This window comes from Kogia breviceps, chromosome 2, assembly GCF_026419965.1.
Source record: "Kogia breviceps isolate mKogBre1 chromosome 2, mKogBre1 haplotype 1, whole genome shotgun sequence".
Lineage (NCBI taxonomy): Eukaryota > Metazoa > Chordata > Mammalia > Artiodactyla > Physeteridae > Kogia > Kogia breviceps.
In genome coordinates this window covers 22,455,427-22,477,722 of record NC_081311.1, presented here as the reverse complement: position 1 = coordinate 22,477,722, position 22,296 = coordinate 22,455,427, and the positions used below count along the sequence as shown (strand labels likewise).

Genomic DNA, 22,296 nt, shown 5'->3' with positions numbered 1-22,296 from the left:
TACGCTTTTCCCCTGGATGAGGAGTAGAAAGGGAGAGGCTTCCAGCTAATGGGAATCACCCACAGGGCTGGCAGAAAGTCACCGTCTTCAGGTCAGCTTCTGTCAGCCTGAACCCCTTGAGCTCTCCAGAAAGTACTGAAGCCAACCCCACACAGATGCTGCTTCAAGGCACGCTACAGCCATTCTCACCACAAAGACTCTACTGGGAAGCTTCTCTTGATAATCGCTGTGTGTAACATCCAAGGAGACGCAAAGTGACTTCCGTGACAAGGAAACAGGGCTGGCTCCCAGCACAGAATCAAATGGCCTAACCCATTCTCTCCGCTTTAACTACATGCTCCTTCATCCCACAAAAGCAGGTATTGCAGCCTGAGAAGTACATAATTGTGGAGATGTGTTCGGAAGCTTGTGTTTCATGTGGATCAGAAAATAGGACACTAGGGAGTCTGAGAAGTCAGCCAGGCCAGGCAAGCTCTACAAGAGACACACTGCAGGCTGTGTGTCCCTTTAAGAGAGTACACCTTTAGTCCTTCCAGACTTGCCTAGGGCTTCCTCACCAGCTAAGCCTCTCTCAGCAGAATGCTGATTACCCTGGCACAGAGGGAAAAAAGATAATTTCTTCTCAGAGATACTGTATCTAGATTTTGACATTTTATTTATCTCAACCTTTAAGCTTATCGTGCTTCAGTATGGTAAAATCACCAGCTCTACCAAATCTCACATTTTAATCCACTGAAAAGTAGAGAAGATGTTGAGGTGTAGTTAATTGCTCTGTGTCAGATCATCCCCCTTTCCTCTCAGTTTGACTCCCTGAGTGAACGACAACAGAAAACAAAAACAAAATCAACAACTTGCTCCAGGATTAAGGTGAAATCAATGACACGACCAACTGGGAGCCAAAGCTCATTAATTTGATACAGCAGCATCTCGCTCTGTCAGCCAGGGTTTACGCATTCAGTGAGGTTGAAAGCCCTAGAACATCACTGCAAGGTCAGCTGCTTCCTGGCCTCTCTCCTATTCTAAGACCCCAGAGACGTTTGCCACTTGCCCCCTTTGGACTATTCAGCCGGTAAAAGTTGTAAAGAATATGTGCTCAATCAAAAAGCGTATGTATCTATTTGTTGGACAAGAAGCCATTTCTCTGTTGCCCAGTATTTTTCTGGAATAGGACAAATGCTGCTCGAAATGTCATAGCACTCTGAAAACCCTATTTTTAATATAGATATATGTATATAACAATAATATATATACACATACATACATGTATACATATATATATATATATGATTAAAATGTTGTTTACTTATGTACAGCAAGATCCCCCAGAAGACAGATGGGATTCTGGGTGATCAATAAGCAGTGAAATGACTGAAGTTTATAACTAACATGCCTGTAAGTGTGTGGGCTATTAATGACGAATTGTGTGACGTTGGCACACTGTAAAAATGTATTGGGGGTTTCCCTGGTGGTGCAGTGGTTGAGAGTCTGCCTGTCGACGCAGGGGACACGGGTTCGGGCCCCGGTCCGGGAAGATCCCACATGCCGCGGAGCGGCTGGGCCCATGAGCCATGGCCGCTGATCCTGCGCGTCCGGAGCCTGCGCTCCACAACGGGAGAGGCCACGACAGTGAGAGGCCCGCGTACCGCAAAAAAAAAAAAAAAAAATGTATTGGGAGGATGCAATAATGCACGTCAAGCACTGAGCATCGTGCCTGACACATCGTGAGTGCCCGATCACAGTTAATTTTTGTTTTTGTTGCCATAATTTTCACGAGCAATAGCTTCACTGCCGTTACCATGAAAGCAGCAAGGTGCTGGGTTTAAGGACATAAAGTCTAGTTGAGAAGAGAAAATATACACATGAGCAAAGTAAAGCAGCAACACTTATATCTTTAATATAACACTTAACAGTTGTATGACAGTTTGTCTATTTAGATTTAATATCTCCCGGGATCTGGCAGCTCTGGGTGCTGTGTAAGTATCTTATTCAACAAAATTACATAAGGCAGGTTACAGGCAAGTACAGTTCTCTCTCATTTTAACCGTCCAAAGATCTTTGTCTCTCTAAACAATGAAGTCCTAGAAGGCAGAACCTACATGCTATGGATCTATGTACTCACCCAACTTTCCTTCCCTAGATAAGAACAATATAAGGCCTAGAGGAGTTCATCAATTCATCTTTGTTGAATAAATGAGTGATAAAGAGAGTTATATGTTAGTGACCATGCAGTAGAGACAAAACTGTAGTAGTCACTGGTCTGTTCAAAACCAGATACTTACTGAGCATTATCTATGTGCTAAGTCGTGCACTCAGTGCTGTGAGTGCCCTGACTATCTCTAAAACCTGGCCTGTGCCCCTAAGAAGCCCCTGACGGTTGACATAGGCAGGTTTTCTGAGAAGATTGTACAAGCTGGTACAGGAGAAAATGAGTCAACACTTAGCAGTCTAGTCTCCTTCAAGATGGCGTGGAATCATGAGGACCTCTCTTCCTGGTCCCCATCCTTGACCCATCCAGGCCTGTCCCTCTCTACCTCTACGTTAACACCCCCAAAATGTTCCCTAAAGACCACCTATAGGCACCATGAGCCACTCAAAAAATGCAGCCCTGAAAAGCACTTGTGAAGTATTCCAAATAGTCCCTTCCCTCCTTTCCTCTTTTCTAAATTGTCTTTTCAGGCATGTGCTCTTCCATCAAAGTATTAAAATGGGCAGTTGTAATAACACAGAACACCCCCAGGAATCATTTGCCACATAAGACATGTAGAACATGACATACATGGCAAATGACTATTGTGGGTATGTTAGAAAAGCAAATATAAATGGGTATACACACACACATATTACTTGTACATGTGTGTATATTATGTGTATACACACACGTGTGTGAGTATATGTACACATATGTATATATCTTCGAGTGAAATTGATTCTAAGATGGAAAAGTCAGCAGGTCATTCTTGCCACACTTTCCCAGGCTTAAGCCCATGGAGTTTGCTCCCTCAGAAGGGAGGTCTGGTACTACTGGAGCGTGATGCCGTTTTTATTTCACTAAGCCCCTCCCTTAAGATAAGAAAAGAATATTCTTCCCAGACTGAGGCATCAGTCATAGTGCCCCATCAGGGAGAAAGAAGCGTGCTGAGCGTGAGCTTCCACAATCCAGGACAAGCTGTTCCTCACATCCCTCCAATACGCCCTTCCCAGGACTACTCAGGTTGGGAGTTATGGCTGCTCTGCCTCTGTCCCACTGAGACAGAACTGCACATCTTTTAATTTTCTAATATGCCGACGACACTTTTCATGGCAGGTGTACTACACAGTAAAAGCTGGCTTTTACTTTCATTTATGCACATACATTAGAGAGATTTTCCAAGGAAGCATAAGCTTACTCAGAGATGCTGACGAACAGGTACTGAATTTAAACAATACAGCAGGAGTCAGGCCCTTAATGTATTAAAGAACTGTACTTTTTGAGGCTCCTACCAAACTTCCCACACTTGAAATCAGTTACATAAATTTCCTTGGGACAGAAACTCTGCATAATTGACCTCCTACTTGGGGAAAGAGCTCAATAATTGAAATGCCTGACAACAAACAAAAGAACAGAATCTAGCCTTTTCTTTGGTCTTCTAGGGTTCTCCTAAAGCACAGGACAATTTACTTGGGGCTTCTTGTACACAATATCAAGCCTAATAGAAAACAGACATCAGGTGAAAATGAAATTTAATGCATAATCTTCTTGTGAGGCCTGGTAGATCCCTTTGGGGTGTCTATCCAATCCATGAGCCTCCTCTTGTATGACCACTGCAACCCCCAATAAGAAGCAGGCCCTGAAACCAAATTGCTTCCATGTAAATCAACCTTCCCTCCCAAGTCACTATTGACTGCACCGGGGGGGGGACACCTGACACAAACAAGGTGACTGCAGTCTTTCTCCCTAGACCTCAGCACTGACACTGAATGCCAAGAGGCAGCCTCTCCCGGTCATGTGAACTGACAGGTAATGGAACCCCCCCCCCACAACTGATCTTATGTGGTTCACACTCACTAGCTTTGGTCTGCCCACAGACCACTCCCACCTTTCTGTATAACGACTCTCACTTAGTCTGTGTGTGCCTGCGTGTACGTGTGTGAATACCATCTCCAGAGTTTGTCTCCATCCTCTCCCAGGTCAGGGATCATCATGTGATCCAGGCCTGACCAATTAGAGGAGGTGCTCTCCTGGACTTCAGGGATTGGTTTGGGCATTGGCCCATGACACAGGCTGGTGGAGAAGAGCCAATCAGGAGTGAGATAAATCAATATTTTTTTAAGAAACAAAACGAAACAACAGAATGTATAGTTTCCAAGGAAAAAGGAGAGAATAACTGCCTGGGCATTTGAGGACCTTCTTTCGTGCTAAATCCAAAAAGTTAGTCTGCCCTTGAAGAATTTGTTCATTCATTTGAAAAAGTACTAATTCCCACTCTATATGTGTGACGCAGTAGTGTGAATCCCAGAAATAAAGGCAAGCGTATAAGTGTGTGTGTGCCCCCTTTGTGCTGCAAGAACCACGAAAGGGAAGCTGTGAAAGGATGTTGCCCTGGTAGCCTGCCTGGGTTCTGCAGACCTAGAGGTTACATTGATCCCCTCTGCAAAGATAGCCTTATTCTTTTGTTTCTACCCCAATAAGCTCACAGATCAGTGAGAACTACGGGAACCAAAACGCATAAAGACAACCTAATAAGCAGTTTAGCAAAAGGATCTGTGACCAAAAGAAGAGGTCTAGAAAAAGGAAGGGTCCAGCCTTCCTGGAAATAAACCCCAACCCATGGCTAAGGGAAACGAAGAGCGAACAGAGGAAGAAAGAGTACAAGGAACCAGAAACCTTCCCACCAGGAAACGGGGGTGGGGGTGAGCAGCCAGCTGAGGACATCATGTTTAAATAACCCAGTAATTATTAGCTCAGCTTCCCTACCTCCAAAGCGAGCTCTCCGTGATGCTCCCCAGGTTATAGTCATAGAGCTTTGTCAAAATGAGAATCACCTGAAGGCAAAAGAAGAAATCACCGTTAGTTTCAAACAATGACAATCTCATAGAACTGAAATGGCCCAAGGGAGGGCTTAGAATTCCTTTAATGGGCACTTCACATAATTGAATGAGTTGTTGCAGCCTCCGGCTTACACAGATTGGCGAAGGGTTTGCCTGTGCCCTCCCTAACCTTCTCCCTCTCACTGGGCAGCAAGACTTACCTGCCCATCCAGGCATTTCTGATCCTGGTGCGCTTAACACTTTCAGGAAAGCTAGCAGAGCTGTCAGATATGTGTCCTGCAAGGCAGCCACTGAGCAGGTGGCTGGGAGAGAGGAAGGCCAATGACACAGGTCCCAGCCCTCCTAGCTGCACCAGACGGGGCAGGAAACTTAGCCTCTCTGAACCTCAACAGTCTCTCTCTCCAAAAGGTGGCTGTGAGGGGTTAAATTAGGTCATAAATGCAAATTATGCTTCAATTAGCATGGGGTTCTTAAATGCTAGTTCCTTCTCTTGCAAATTCTCCTCTGTGGGTTTGGCTTTATTTCTTCTGATCTCCCAATTTCTGGGAAAGCCACTGGACTGAAGCAACAAGGACTAAGCAGCAGCATTTTCACAGGCACGGATCTCTGTCTTAGGGGTCCTGAAGCTTACAGAATGTAGGGAGCCCTTCATAAGAAACAAGATATAAACTGAGGAGTTCCAATCTCCACACCCTGGGAAGGGGGCTATGCAATTAAGGGACTTTGAAACTCAAGCCTCATTCACTACTTGGCAAATCTTCCCTGATTTTAACTTGTTGCTCTTTTCAACCTCACTCAGAGGAAGCCAAACTATTTAGCTCATTATTTTCGATTTCAACTCCTATGAACCATTTACCAGGAGCCCAGGATTCTGCCTGATGCCAAAAGGGAACATACACACAGATGACGCCTGGTGGTCTGGGATCCACTGAAACTCACGACCCGGCTCCCCCGCGTTAAGTGAAGCACCAGAGTGCCACGACACTTGGGCAGACACAACAGAGCAGTGTGTTTCCAACCATGGATGGTCTCAGCCCTTATTTGCTCTCCCTACATAATGAAAAGAACCTAATAGCTCTGCTTTGTTTTCTGCTGAGGTTCGTATTTCTCTCCTCATACTCATAACCTAGAACATTCGGCCCAGTCCTGCTGTTTCCAACTCAGCAGAAAAATGGTGACATCAATTTCCTGGATTTTCTCTGAAGGCCAAGGGATCAATCAGTTCCAGCCACAGTGAGCACAGAACAGTCTAACCTCGAATTCCAAGGCAGCAAGATGCCAAGAAGTGCTGAATTCTTCCAAGTTCTACTCTGCTAGCACAGGGCTTGCTTTACTGAAGGCACAGCTTCGATGAGCAGATTCTGATCACTTCTTTCACAGCAAGCAAACTGGAACTCCACGACCTTAGGTTTGCTCCAAGTTCAAGGGAATGAAGGACCACGGTCATCCCAAGACAGGCAGAAATCTGAGGACCTGTGCTCTAAGGCTACCCATCTCCTTAACCGCTGCACAGACCTCCTTCAAGGATCTGTTCAAAACTTACTTCTTGGGCTTCCCTGGTGGCGCAGTGGTTGAGAGTCCGCCTGCCGATGCAGGGGACACGGGTTCGTGCCCCGGTCCGGGAGGATCCCACGTGCCGCGGAGCGGCTGGGCCCGTGAGCCATGGCCGCTGAGCCTGTGCGTCCGGAGCCTGTGCTCCGCAACGGGAGAGGCCACAACAGTGAGAGGCCCGCGTACCGCAAAAAAAACCCAAAAAACCAAAACTTACTTCTTTAGCAAAACGTAAGCATGTGTGAGGCTCTGGGCACCCTATGGGCACGTCAGATGGCAGGCCTGCGGTGGGGGCATATGCTTAACAGATCCGCGTGCCAATTAAGTCGCTTGAAGTGCTAAATTTCAATCACCACCATCCCAGGAACGCTGATAAGCGGCCTCGAGGTGGCTGTTCGTCTGAAGACACAGGGTGATGTCGCTGCTCCACCTCCGTATGATTTTGCCAAAAAGGCCTATAAATCCCCCACCAAGAAAACGGGTGTGTGGGCATAAAGCATTTCTAGGTAGTTGCTCTCCTGATACAAGAGGGCAGTAAACTAAATAATGAAGTTCAGCTGGTCACAAACTGCCTCTCCCATCCATCTGACGAGGGAATTCACTGGAGCCCCAGAGAAGGAAACTTTTTAACCCAGCATGTAACGGTGTGGAACCCGGCTCACACACACACACACACACACACACACACACACACACAAAGTGTTTAAGCAATTCACAGGCAGGCGGGCAGGGAGGTAAAAGTCCACTCCCTGACTCTTCTTGCTGGTCTAGTAAAACGAAAATGCCAGTGATACGCTCGGGCAGTTTGTCAATACTGCACCAGATGAGGTGTCATTTATGGCATTTCAAAGCTTATCTGCTTGAATCAATCTAATCCTTCTGTTTTCAGAAAGAGAGCAAGAAAGAAGGGAGAACTGCTGACCTTTAGTTATGTTTTCAATTGATTATTTGAATCTCTTTTCTTCCCTTTCCTGTCTATATGCATTATTTACCACCTTACTCCTGGATGGTGACACGCCATTATATTAGATTGCATTTGTTGTTGTTTGTTTGTTTTTCTGCTCTGGTTAATTAGCAGTATTGTTTTATAGAATTAGCATCTGTTAAAGGGCCACAGCCAAAACTACCACCGTTAGATGAGAAAAAGAGGTAAATGCAATTGTCTGCCTAGTCTGGTTCTACTGTCTACCATTTTTGTGTATTTTTCAAACAAACGAACAAAAAAATCACTGGAACTTATTGATCAAGTGAAATGTTATAAGTACTTAAAAAATATATAAATCATCATTTATTTTTATTCATTTGGTAAACAATTTTCACGTATAGATTTAATTCCGAGTCCAAGTGTACGGCATTTAATTGTAAATCCAATCAATGAGAACAAGGCTGTTCTGATAAATACATTCGCACAAAATGGAATATCTGTGAACATCTTGTTTTCTTCCTATATCTTGTCCTCATGATATAGTACCAAAATATCCTTGAGTCAAAACAATAAGTGGTGACCATATGGTAATACCTTTTTTAGGTTCTTCTTTACATCTTAGGATACTTTCTTTAAATAGCTATAATCTAAATATCTATGACTAGACAACCTCTACCTACACTGTGTCACTACCTCAGTGCCCACTTATTTCTGGGACTTTCCACAGTGACATGTCTAAGGATCCCCCAACCAGTCTAGGAGCTGCTGTCACCACAAGTCATCTGTCCTGTTCTTTTGCTGGGGCTCCTTCCTGCCATATCCACTGCTCATAAAGCTTCTGGGCGGAGGGGGAGGGCCGAGGAGGAACTTCATTTTCTCCGTACTTATAAAGAGGATGCTGAAGCCTATCCACCAAGCTGCTGTTTTCAAATCACTTATTCCTTGGAGGATGAGAAGGCACCAGAAACTGTGCCAGGCTCTGTGCAGGGATAAATGAGGGTCTTCAAGGGAATGAAGCTTCCTTTGTGGCTTACTCCCCAGCAATGAGCTCAACAAACTATTACCTCTTTTTCCAGAGTCTCCCAATGCTCCCACTGAATAATTCCACCAATTCCAGCCTCTCACCTGCCCCTCTGTATATAGGTATTAAGAAACCATCACATAAAGAAAATGTAGTATTCCTGATACCACCATTTGCAGCAACATGGATGGCCTAGAGATTATCATACTAAGTGAAGTAAGTCAGAAAGACAAATACCCTATGATATCACTTATAACCGGAATCTAGCATAGGACACAAATGAACTTATCTATGAAACAGAAACAGTCTCACAGACATAGAGAACAAACTTGTGGCTGCCAAGGGGGAGGCAGGGGTGGGGAGAGATGGACTGGGAGTTTAGGAGTAGCAGATGAAAACTATTATGTATAGAATGGATAAATAAGGTCCTACTGCATAGCACAGGGAACTACATTCAATATCCTGTGATAAACCATAAGGGAAACAAGAGTATCAAAAAGAAATACAGTATGTGTATGTGTGTGTGTGTGTGTGTGTGTGTGTGTATAACTGAATCACTTTGCTGTACAGTAGAAATTAAAACAAAATTGTAAATCAACTATCCTTCAATAAAATAAATTTTTAAAAAAGGAAAATGTAGTATTGTAGTCCACACAATGGAATATTATTCAGCCATTAAAAAGGAAGTCCTGCCATTTGTGCCAACACAGATGAACCTGGAGGGCATTTTGTGGGCAAAATCAGCCAGATAAAGAAATATTAATACTGTATCATTTATATGCAGAATCTAAAACAAACAATCTCATAGAAACAGAATAGAATGGTGGTGGTTAGGGGCTGCAAGGAGGGGGGAAATGAGATGTAGGTCAAGGGGCACAAACCTTTAGTTATAAGTTCTGAGGATCTATTGTACGGCATGGTGACTATAGTTAATAGTACAATATTATATATTCAAAACTTTCTGAGAGTAGATCTTAAGCATTCTCACCAAAAAAGAGAGAGAGATCTTGATCTTAGCAGTCATTACACAATGTATATTTATATTAAAGCATCTCGTTGTGCACTCTAAATACATTCAGTTGGATTTGCCAAGTATTCCTCAACAAAGTTGGGGGAAAAAAAATCACAATGGACCCTGGGAAAGGAAGATGCCAGTTCACTCCTCCCCTCTGCTAACCCCAACTTCTTTCTGTTCTCAGTTACACAGCAAAAGCATAGAGACAGAGACACTAGTACAGCTGTCCTTGGTATCCATGGGGGATTGGTTCCAGGACCCCCTGTGGATACCCAAATCCATGGATGCTCAAGTCCCTTATACAAAATGGCATAGTATTTGTATAAAAACTATGAACATCCTCGCATATACTTTAAATCATCTCTAAATTACTTACAATACCTAACACAATGTACGTACTATGTAAATAGTCATCACCGCGTGGCAAATTCAAGATTTGTTTTTGGAAAGTTCTAGATTTTTTTCCAAATAGTTTTGATCAGTGGATGATGGAATTCAGGGATGCAGAACCTATGGATACGGAGGGGAGACTGTACATGGATGACTAACAGTCATTTTAGTGTAAAATAGCAAAAACCAGTAAAAATGAGTATCAAAATGGCAGGGCAAGCCTTATATCTGGGTCTGGATTAGAATGAATGAACACAGCAGGCAGCAGGCTAAGTTAACATATCAGAAGGCTCCATTATGCCAAGTATTGAGACAGGTTACACCTTAGAATGTGACAGCAGGAGGGTTTTTTTTAACATAAAAATATAATTTAGAAATAAAACTCCAAACATTTAAGGAACACCTAAAACACCTTCCTAGAAACCTGATTCTACACAGTATACCCTTAAAAATGTCTCTAAATTGATTATTAGACTGCAACAAACCAAAATTTACTCTATCCTTCCCAAGCAGTAGCACAAGAATCCTCCATTTATTTTCCTAAGGAAAGCACAGAGTGTTTTCATCCTTTGCTAACTTAAAGCATGCACCCCAGAGGAAGGAGGGTGGAAGGTGGGGTGGGGAGTCAACGCAGTTCCCCTTCCTTCATCCCCTAAGAAGGAATGTGCATATTCTCCCTGGAGTGGCCTCTCCTAATTACTTTGCTTCTGAGCTAGCAACCTGGTTGGTAGCAGCGGACTAATGAGAATCTTTTCTGAAGGAGGAGTTTGCAGAGCAAGCTTCCTGTTCTTCTTAAACTATGAATTTCGGGGAGCTCTGGGAGAACTAGTGGACATTCAGGGAGATCTGAGTTCTACTGGGACATCTGGCCTGGCCACTGGCCTTCAACTCATCTCTCCTTCATCTCAGGGAAATCTTAGAAAAGTAGGACATGTCTCCTCCTTTTTCAATTATTAACGATTTTCATTCTTTTTTTCTCACTCCATGTCCAAATGTGGAGGTAGAATCTAATCTCAGGGGAAACAAAGGTGTGGCCCTGGGCTTACTGGCAGTGAACACTGGCTGCAAGATCCTAAAGTCTTTTCATTCCTAAGGGACCAGAGCTCCAAATCCTGCATAATGAAGAGGGTGACACGGGTCCCAGTCTATAAAACGACATTTCCTTTTGTAACGCTCTCAGTCATTAGTGATTCAGGGGGTGGCGTGGGCAGGTGGTTCCATCCTTGTAAAGCTCGGGGTGGCTCCAAAGAACTCAGTCCTGACAAGGCTCATAAGCCCTCCCTCCTGAAGTGGGCCATAGTCAAGCTTGCAGGATCATTAGCATAACCACCTGGGAGATGTTAGGTTCAGGGGCTGCAGCCGGCAACCTGCATCCTTCCCCCACCAGCTTCCTGAAGGCCCTGGTGTCCCCTCATGGCCCAGTCTTGAGTGTCCCCTCTCTGCTCACTGCACCCGCTTGTCAGAGACATTGGGTTGGATGTTTGTAAAGATGTGGATGGAAGTGAATATGGAGACAGAGAATAATAAGGGCCCTGAAGAGATGTGGAACAATCTTTCATGAGGATCAAAGAGTTGGATAAGATAGAAGAGGGGTATTCAACAGCCAGAAAGCTGTTGTGGTTTTGGTTGTTTTCTTTGCACTCCAGTTTTAGGGAAAAGAAGAAAACTCACAGCAGTGGTTTCCCTATAATACGCATGTTCCAGATTGTGTCTTTGGTTCAGAAAGGCTTTATTCAACTTTGCAACTTAAAAAGAGGTTCTCATTCTTTCAAGGAGCCATGAATTCTTTAAGAATCTGATCTAATAAAAGTTATGAGCATAAAACAATGAATATAATGTTAATGATTTCACTGATCTCCTGAATCCTACGGGGGTCATGAATCCAAGGATAAGAACCTTCTGTAATTCCCAGAAAACGGGAGCTTTGTTAAGAAGAAAGAACTTTCAGCTCTAAAGTTCCACACATTTAATTCAATAAACATTTATTATGCCTTCTTAAGAGGCAGGAATAAAAACTATGTGCTATCAGGACACAAAGGGAGAATGAGACTCAGTACCAGTTCCTGGAAACTCACAGTCTAGTGGAGAGGCAGAGCTGTACAAAGATGGTTACAAAATAAGGAAGAAAAAGTTATGTAGCAGGAGAAAAGTGTTTATATCTTTTAGAGAGCAAGAAATAAAAACATCCTCAGCAAGAGCTTCTTACAAAAGGAGGCGTTCAAGATGAATCCCGAAGGATGTGTGTGACTCTGATGGGCTTGAGAGGCTATAGAGATGATATTCTAAGGGAAGGGAGCATGACGATAGGCATTCAGAGATGTGAAAGCTCACAGGGCAACAAAGAGAGCAAGTCCCCAGACTGAGCTCAAGCTTAGATTATGGGCAGTGCTGCAGCAGAAACTAGTCGAGGCACCCCCATTATGTTAGCCCTTATTCGGCCCTTATTCTTTCTAGCCATTCAACCTGTCTCCTACAGATGTTTTATCCTCCTCTCTTTCTTGCTTAATTGAACTCTGAAAATGATTGCCCCCTAGTTAAAGTTGTACTATACACCCGGTGTTTACTTCTCCAAGACAATACTCCCTCACATTCCTTTCCTTTGTGAGCATTCTTCATTCCAGAAAGAAGGTCATGGAATGACCACCTCAAGGGGTACTGGAACCTGTTCCGGAACCACAGGACGCCAGCCCTAATGATCTCAAGGTCTCCAGGAGCAAAGAGGAATGCAAGACAGCATCAGCCCTGATCCTTATCTAGAGCCCTATTTTCCACCCTGAAACTATAAGAACCCTTCTTATTTCCCAGGAAGAGGGGCACAGTCTTGAGGGCGTTAGCCTGCTGTGGCCCCTTCGCCTGGCAAAGCAACAGAGCTACTTTCTCTGCTCCTCCAAAGCTGTCTCCGCGTTTCTGTTTGGCACGGGTGAACGGAGGCTGGGTTTTCGGCAACAGCAGGAACACACAAATACCAGAACAGAGAGATACATTTGGCTCTACTATGAAGGGCCTTAATATTAGGATGGCAGCGTGCTTTGCTGAAAAGAACAAAGGCTTTGCAATCAGCAGGAGACCAGATTTTGACTCTCGGTTTAGCCACCATATCTGTTAGTATGTCTTTAGCATGAGAAACGGAGTATTAAAAATGACTCAAATAATAACAGGTGTGTTATCTCATGTAACAAGAGGTCCAGAGTTGATGAGGTTCCACGACTAAGTTAGCCTAACAATGTCATCAAGGACCCAAGGGATACACACATATATCCTTTCTGACAATGTCAACACAGGGTGCTTCCTGCCCTCGTGTTTGCAAGGAGGCTGTGACACTTCTTTGCCACATGTGCAGACACAGCTACTTCCAGCAAAGATAAAAAGAGCCTCTAGTGTGTGTATATATATATATATATATATATATATATATATATATATATGCTTTTGTTTTGTTTTGTTTTAAATTAGAAAGGAAACCCTTTCCCAAAAGCCCTACCGACAAAATCCCTGCAGTTCCAATGACCAGGATTCAGCCACATGCCCACATAGCATGTGCAATAAAAACTGAGAAAACAAGGTGGGCTCTGCCAGCAAAGAAAAAGTGGGGAGTGGCCACTACAGTTAGTAGTATCTGCCACTGCTTCACCTTGAATAAAGCACTTAAGTACTGAATTGACTTCTCTTATTTAAATAAGTAAATAAATATCAGTAAAATGAAAAGATAATGTTATCTTTCTTTTTTATCTCGTAGAGTTTTGGGAAGCAAACACAGTAGGAAGTGGGAAAACTCTCTGTAAATGTTAAAATACTGTGCAAATGTAAGCAGTTGCTATTATTAATAACATCTAGCATTTCGTGCATACCTACTTTGTATGCCAGACAAATTTCATTATTAAGGGTATTTCAAGTACTTACATGATATTTTTTTTCCCTGATGAGAAAATCAAAGCTAAGTAACTGAAAGTACTCATCTAGTAAGTGGGGGACAAGTTTAACTTACATTAGATACTGACTCTTATTCACTGTGCTTAACTCTTCCCATGGTATACTGCTTAATATGGGTATGACTGTTCCTAGAGGCAAGGCAGAACCACTGAAGGATCCTCACTTTACATTCAGTTCAATAGTACTGAAGGCCTGTTACCTATCAGACAAGGTACTGATCACAAACTCATCCCTTGTTCTGCCTTCTTCCAGAAATTCCTGGAATATTTTTTCCTTATAATGGACAAACTTGAGTTTTACCTTTTTACTGACCTCAGATCAATGACATTTTTATTTGTCGTTTTTAATTTTTTTTTTTTTTTTTTAATTGTTGAACCCTGGTGAAATCCTTTTTTGAGGAGCTGATTCTTCTACTTAACTCACAGCAGAATTTGGCTGTCCCGGGATTAGGAGTTCCTGACAATGAATGTGCACACATCTAACTGCATATTTCAACAGACTGTTTTATTATATCAACATTTTCAGGATATTTACATGAATGTATAATTGCGCTCCATTTGAGTTATCAAAGGGCAGAGAAATCAATAATTGCTAAACTAGATTAAGAAGCCCCAGAGGGAAGCTGAAAGGTTGATATGATGCAGGCACACACTCACAACCACACGTGCACTTGAAGTCATCAGACGGAAGTAATCCAGCACATACAAACACAAGTTGAAATGAAAAACCAGTAGAAAGAGTGGGATGAACTTGGGGTACAGGGCCAGCTAGAAAGCAGTTAGTAGATTTTTGCCTCTGGAAAGTCCTTAATCCCCAAATGGCCTTCATGTTTTGTAGAAGTCCGCACATAATTTAATGTAATGTTTATTCATATGATATCCTCTGCATGACACTGAAATGGTGTGACTTAAACAGCCACTGGACACCCCCCCCCCCCCAATCAGGGAACTTAAAAGACAAGACAGTCAACAGAGATGGAGACACAAACAGGGCATGCAGATAACCTAATCAACACTAGACACAGGGCAAATTGCAGCATATAGAAGAGCCTTTATGGAAGTGGAAGGTTTTTTAGTAAAATTTACTATGCCCTTCCTCTGAGTCTGTTTCCCTGTAGAGGTCATTTGCAGCTAATATGTAAGGCTGGCCCAGGAGCTGTGGGACACTGTCCCAGGAGTTTGCACATGAGGAAAACTGTAGTTCTCACTGGAAGCAATGCACATCTCTTGCCACCTGTCTGCTGAAAGTCAAGTTCTTTCTTGTTAGTAACAAGTAAAGAAATGCTTTAAATAAAAAGCTATTATGCTCTAATCCTAGAGCCAAGTCATTATATTTAGCAAACAAATCCAAGCTTGTCAAACCCACGAGACCTACGTTGCTTTTGGATGCAAATCTTGAATATAGAACCTTTCATCATCAACTTGCTCTTCAATTCCCCAAGGTGAGGGATGCTACCAACTCAGAAAAAAATAAAAAGTACTCTTTCCAAAATCTATTTATCTTACAATGTCAAGACAGACTGACTGATGACACTTCATTCCTATATTTTTTCTTTCCTTCTCCTCCTCCTCTTCTTTTTTGAATAATAAAAAGAGGGTAATTTTCCAAACATACATCCATATCTAGTGGATAATGTTGACATTTCATACGCTTATTCCTTTAATTAAATTACTCTGCCCTAAATTATACTCCATTTCAATCTTCTGTGTTACAGCAGAGGAAGTAGGAAGATGCTTAATTAAATGATATATTTTTTTCTAGAAAAGAGCAGGATATCGGCACCAATGTCATCCCAGAAGAGTATCAAGATAAAATGATTGCACAAAATATGAGGAAAATGCATATTCAAGATGAAACCTCGCTATATAGGGAAATAGAAAATATTAAACAATAGTAAAATAGAAATATTAAAAAGAACTGGAGACCCAAAGCCAGAGCTTCAAGACATGAAAGCAACTGAGGCTAGAGCATGGGGGGGAGAGAGGCTAGCAGCTCAGTGGGTGGCCTGGAGTGCTACAGTGCAAGGTACCTATTGGAAATGTCCTCTGCAAGTCCATCATTTCATAATTAAAAAACCAAACTCTACACCACGTTCTCCTCATTCCCCTCCTAGTGCTTCAAAGGGAATGGACATGATATCCCAACCATCCTCCTTTGAGGTAGTCCCTATTCTAATTAGGTCACCTGGTACTTACTGAAAGAAACACAAATAAGGCAGAGAATTGTTAATTCAGAGCTTCAAAACAATAAAAAAAATATATTTCTTGCAGTATTTTCTCTCTGGAAATCTAGAAAACAAAACAGAGGAAACCATCCATATGCTGAAGTAAAAGGGGTACAAAACTGAGTTTCGTAGGAGGGAGAGAGAGGGGATGTGAATAATGGAGAAATTCCCTTCCTTTCAACCTTCTTGAGGCACTGATCTGAGAAATAGATCTGCAAGCTCTCAAATCACTGGCTGAAGTATAGACGCTATCTAAATATTAAGACTCTTCCTATGCAAGAGCCCACACATAAGGTGAACGTACCGTTAAACAGCAAACAGTATGTTAATGATGAGGGGCCCTTCTTTTCATATGTTTCTTTATATTTAGCTTCAAAAGAAAGAAATGAAGCAAGACTCTCCCTTTCCACTTCCCCATATTGGGTTTTATGCAGTTATTCATGGGTCTGAAGAGATTAAGGCAATTTTTAGAAAATATTAGTTTTCAAGGTTAACACAACACACAGAAAGCTAATAAATAAAGATATGCATATTATGGTGACCCAAGCATCAGAACATGAACCTCAGTAAGACACTCGAATAAAATATGAAAAGAATGTAAGCTTTCTATTTTTTTTTTCATTTTATCTTCTCATTTACCAACCAGTGCAACCAACAAAAGCAACAAGAATAACACACTGAAACACTAGAGATAGTTCAAATATTTTCCTTTCCTCTGGGAAAATCTTCATGTGGACCAGGAAGAAGAGAAAATAAATAAACGATAACCACTGACATCTCTAGGAGCAGATCTTTTATTAATATTTGCCTTGTCTGAGTGCTAAAGTGTGGTGAGACACAATTTGCCTAAAAGGAAATTCAAAGCTTAAAAAAAGCTGGCTTAAAAGTGAAATTCAAATAACATCCTGAAATCCCAAGTCAAATATAATAATAAATAATAAAGGTTTGTGTTGGAGGAAAAACCCTATAGAAGTTAAGTGATTTTTATATATTCCTTGTCATTTAGTCATGGAACCAAAATGCTTCTACATGATTCTAATTCTAATCCTCTACAATTGCATCTAGATGGCTGGTGGGTGGTTATAAAAAAAAAATTAGCATTTTGCCACTCTTTGAAAGGAAACTTAGGACAAAATTGGAAGGGACTGGAAAGATTATCTAACTCCAACCACCTCATTTGACAAATGGTGTAGGTTACACTTTTAGAAGAATCCGTTTTTGAATAAGGAGCTTTGAGAGTAAAGAACGATCTTAACAAACCATATGCTGATTTGGGGTATGAAGCAGGAGTTCCTAGGTACAGGAGGAAGGACTGGATTGGGCCTGTTCTGAGCCCGGAGAGTTAAAGAGGTAACAGAAGTTGGTAGGACCAGGCATAGACCCAGGTCTTGTGGGAATGAAAGCCATACAATTTGTGGGCCTCACATTAAGAAAAATAATACAAAATTATTAATAAAATGAGATTTAACAGTCAAAATTTATTGGAATGACAAATTAGATCACAACGAATTACCAGTGCCTTAACGATTTGTGTACTTTTCTTCTGAGACACCTTTAGGCAGTTCGGCAGAAATGAGGAGATAGAAATGTTTTCTGATTGCAACCTAGCTTCCCCTGTCCACCTGAAACAATCTACAACTCCCCAAAACTCTTAGCACTCATAGGAGCCCATGCCTATGAAGTCTCTGAATCTTAAGCTTCGTTAACTTCACTGTAAATCCACCTTTCAGTAGCATTCCACATTAGATGCTGCTCATTAAAACTTTTCAATGGAGCTATCCATTTCAGCAGTCTTGGGCTATGAATCAGAAGACACAGACTTAAGTCTGAGCTCGGCTGCTAACACACCGTGACGCTGAGGAAGCCAACGTACCTGTTTGGGCTTCAGTTTCCTCCATGGTTAGGCTACACGCTTGTAAGATCTCTTCCCATTATAATATCATTCAGTGCCCGATACCTTGATCTTCAATGTCAGCAGGCTTAGTAAGTGCTATTGCCATTGCTTGAGCTCTGAGTCTTCCTTGATGCCATTCCTCTCCTTTCTCCCCAACTGAATCAATCACTAAGTCCTATAAACCTCTCCCATCTAACCTCACATCAACCTGGTCTGGCCTAGGGCAATGCCTCTGACATCTCTGCCACCATCTCACCTTGCTTCCCTCAAGCCACCCTCTGTGCTGCTACCATTATAATCTTTTTAAAAATAGCAATCTGGGGCTTCCCTGCTGGCGCAGTGGTTAAGGATCTGCTTGCCAATGCAGGGGACACGGGTTTGAGCCCTGGTCTGGGAAGATCCCACACGCCGCGGAGCAACTAGGCCCGTGAGCCACAACTACTGAGACTGCGCATCCAGAGCTTGGGCTCCGCAATGGGAGAGGCAGCGGTACTGAGAGGCCCGCACACCGCGGTGAAGAGTGGTCCCCGCTCGCCGCAACTAGAGAAACGAAAGAAACGAAGACCCAACACAGCCAAAAATAAATAAATAAATAATAAATTTATTTTTAAAAAGAAAAAAAAAATAGCAATCTGGTCATCTTTTCGCACTCTTTAAAGCCTTTCTGTGGCCTCCCACTGAACTTAAAGTTTAAATTTCATATGACCTACAAGGCCAAGTATGATATGGCTCCTACATTCACATTCAAATCAATGTCATACCAATGCCCCCTTGAACTCAGACAGTGTTCTCCTGCTGACCTAAAGGACTTCAATATCTGTTGATGGTGTGACTGGCTGACTGACTGTAGTTATATTGGTGATGGACTTTTCCAGGCATAAACAGCATGTTCCAGTTACATGAGCAATTATTGTAGCAAGCGTCTGGAACACAGTGGGCTCAAAAAACCTGAGTAATTGCAACGCAAGAGCACTGCCACTTAATGAAATTCCAATTTTAAGAATGACATTCCAAACACTTTGGATTTCCTCTTAGAAGTCCTGGCTGATTAAAGGATTAAACCTACAGATAATTCAATGATGTATATCTCTTTTGGGAGGGCTGAGTAGTTGTAAAACATGTCTGTGATCCAATCCAATGGTTTATTGATTTTTCTGTCCTTTCATCCAAAAGTGTTAGCTTTCATGCATAGACCTGTGAGACACCTGAAAGTTGGCCAGGACACTGCAGAGGCCCACTTCCCATTCTGTGAGTTTCTCCTATCTAGGAATGGATAGCCCTGGATACGTGTAAGTCATTCAAAGTCTGAATGCCAGCTCTTTCAATAAATTCCTATGGGGCCCTCCAAACTGCCTCCTCTGTACAGTGGGGACAAAGCCAAATAAAGTCTGTATGAGTGGCAGGGTAGAGACCTAAAGTTAAAAGTTGAGAAGACTTGATTCTGGTTATAGAGACAATTTTAATTCCTTATGTGATTTTAGCCAATTAGTTTAACTTTTTTCCTTTTTCCTATTAAACAGGATCAATAAAATTAGAATTCCCTTTTCTAACTGAATTATTATCACCAGTTTACTTTATTGAGTACTTAAAAAATATTTTTGTCAGTCTGCTAAGCATTTTGAATAATATAATCTATATACATTTTTAACTATCTTAGGAAACCAATGTTGCTACTTCTTCCTTTTTTTTTCTTTTTCTTTTGATGGTCTATTTTCAGATGGCAGATTAGAGAGTTTAAGGAATTTGCCTAGCATCAGCTAGGAAAGCTGGGATTTAAACCCAAATAAACTGAGAACAGAGCTCAGGTGCTTTACCTGAGGAAAAAAAATAACTCTTTAAAGAGAGGGAAAGAAAGAACTTGAAAGAGTTTCAAAGATTATACTTGCTTTCAATCAACCTGAGGCTAAGCCAGTCTGTCTGCCTTCCTGTCTTATCTATCCTATCTCATCTTATCTCACCTTATCTTATCTATATATATCTATATCTCTGGATATAGATATATATCATTTATCCAACTGTTTTTCTGAACACTGACCACAATGTATATTTGTTCTTCTAAGTGCTATCCAGGATGCAAAAAGAGGGAAAAGATACCCACCCACATTATACATTACCTCTGGGGAGAGACTCACAGAGCCTCCAGGTCAGAACTGAATGCTTTGGAAACTAAAAGGAGCAATCTCTAGCTAGAAGTAAATAGGACATTTCCAAGCTCTTAGAGCAAGCCAGGTGCTTTACACACAGTATGTCATTTAACTCACTTTACAATGGTAGGGAGATGGTCTTAGTTATTCTCACATAGGAGATGTGATGGGCTAGGACTCAATCTAGCCTCAATTTTCTTGGCTTCTGATCTGGAGCCAGGGCCTTGAGGGATGGGCTGAGTTAACTCTTCCACCATCCTGAGCATAGGGGTCATCTTTGCGTCTCACTCACTGAGACCTCTGTGGATGCCACAGGCCAGAGGACCACAGCTCTCCTTACCCACCAGCAGGTATAAAACATGGGGTCCCCATGCTCAGAAAAGAGGAGAATGATTTCCCCCAAATCGACAACAAGACCACCCATCTGCTACTCTGCTGATGAAGGACTCCATAAACTGAGTCACTCAAATGTCCCTCACTCCGACGCAGGAAATGAGGTTTCAGTCAAGAAGGATAAAAAAGGCCAGGAACAAACGATATCTCTATTCCACGTGGAAAATCAGTTGCAAAAATGGCTAAGTAAGTCACTGTTACCTCCCTTACTTTTTATTTTTTTTAATTTTTTTTTTTTTTTTTTTTTTTTTTTTTCCAGTACGCGGGCCTCTCACTGTTGTGGCCTCTCCCGTTGCGGAGCACAGGCTCCGGACGCGTAGGCTCAGCGGCCATGATGGCTCACGAGCCCAGCCGCTCCACGGCACGTGGGATCCTCCGGGACCGGGGCACGAACCGGTGTCCCCTGCATTGGCAGGTGGACTCTCAACCACTGCGCCACCAGGGAAGCCCCTCCCTTACTTTTAAATCCTTTAATCCTAAATCAAGACACACAGTGAAATTTAGAAACCCAACACCCAGTGTGCCCTAGGAAATGCAAATCTCCCAGGAAAGACTCTGATTCCTTGCCTTGTGATTGGGCCATTGCGAAGGGCTCTCTGCAGAGAAAAGGAGCAACACTGTTCCCAGTAGGCAACAGGAATGTGAGGGGGTCACTGGGACCAGTTCAGCAAGTGACTCAGAGCCACTCGGGGATGGAGACGCCTCAGCCTAAGCTCTCTGCCTGGCTGCTGCATGAGGTGGTAGGAAGAAAAAGAAATCTATTTTCTTGTAAATGGAACCTCTTCTTTAGATTTCCTATATTTTTTTCCTTTAAACTGTCCAAGATTAATGTGGCAAAAATAAAATGCCCAACAGGCTGCTTATTTTGACGTTTACTACAGCACATAAAAGTGAAGAATTAGCATGGAATGAATAATTTATTTAGCGCTTTACTGTTGTTTTAAACAAATCACTTCCATGAAAGCAATGTGTATTCAAGCAATAAATCACTGTTCAGCACTCTGTCGTGAGGAAAAGGTACCATGTGCCAGAATTATTGAATGGCAGTGCTTGGCGGGAGGCAGGCATGATAGAGATAAAGGCAATATTCCTGCACAAAGGGATTTTGTCTGGATCTGGAGGAGGCTAGGTTTGAGTGAGTTTCAGGAAAGACACCCTCTTCCGTATTCACAAGGTTTAAATGAGCACCTACTTGAGCTAATGCATCTGATGTTATGACTAATACAGTGTAACTTCGGATTGTATCATAGCTATTGCTATTTTATTATTGTATTTATTGTATTATATGCATTGTACTTATTTGCATTGTCTATATAAATAAATACAATAAAATACAACACAAATACAAATAAATACAATAAAACACAACACAAATACAAATAAATACAATAAAATACAACACAAATACAAATAAATACAATATATTATATTATTACTATTTTATTATTGCAATGATTATGCGCCAAGCACAGCTAAGCATCCTGGATACACTATTGAAAGAAAACAGTGAGTTCTATGCCCTTGAGTTGATCACTATCCTATGGGCTTCAGGCCACTTTACACAATGTGATAACTATCATACAAAATGCTGTGAAGACTTGCCTAATAGGAGGATGGGAATCTGGAAAGATTTCATAGAGGTGGTGTCAGTGTATCCAGACCTTGGTTTAGCCAAGGGGCCTAGAGAAAGGGGAAGAACATTCACTACAGAAGTCTGCAAGGGACCAGAGGGCAGCAAGTGTGAAGCTCATGGGATATTTGGGTGGAAAGGTGTATGTTGA

At 42.2% G+C, this 22,296-nt stretch overlaps 1 protein-coding gene across 4 annotated transcripts in view; it reads right to left on the bottom strand.

The window, feature by feature from the left end:
- SORCS1 (sortilin related VPS10 domain containing receptor 1) overlaps positions 1–22,296 on the bottom strand; it is a 565,941-nt gene that overhangs the window by 374,250 nt on the left and 169,395 nt on the right. For all 4 annotated transcript variants that reach the window (XM_067024735.1, XM_059052971.2, XM_059052968.2 and 1 more), the window contains exon 2: positions 4,955–5,022. In XM_067024735.1, coding sequence (XP_066880836.1) covers positions 4,955–5,022 — 68 coding nt within the window. The remainder of the gene's footprint in view (positions 1–4,954; positions 5,023–22,296) is intronic.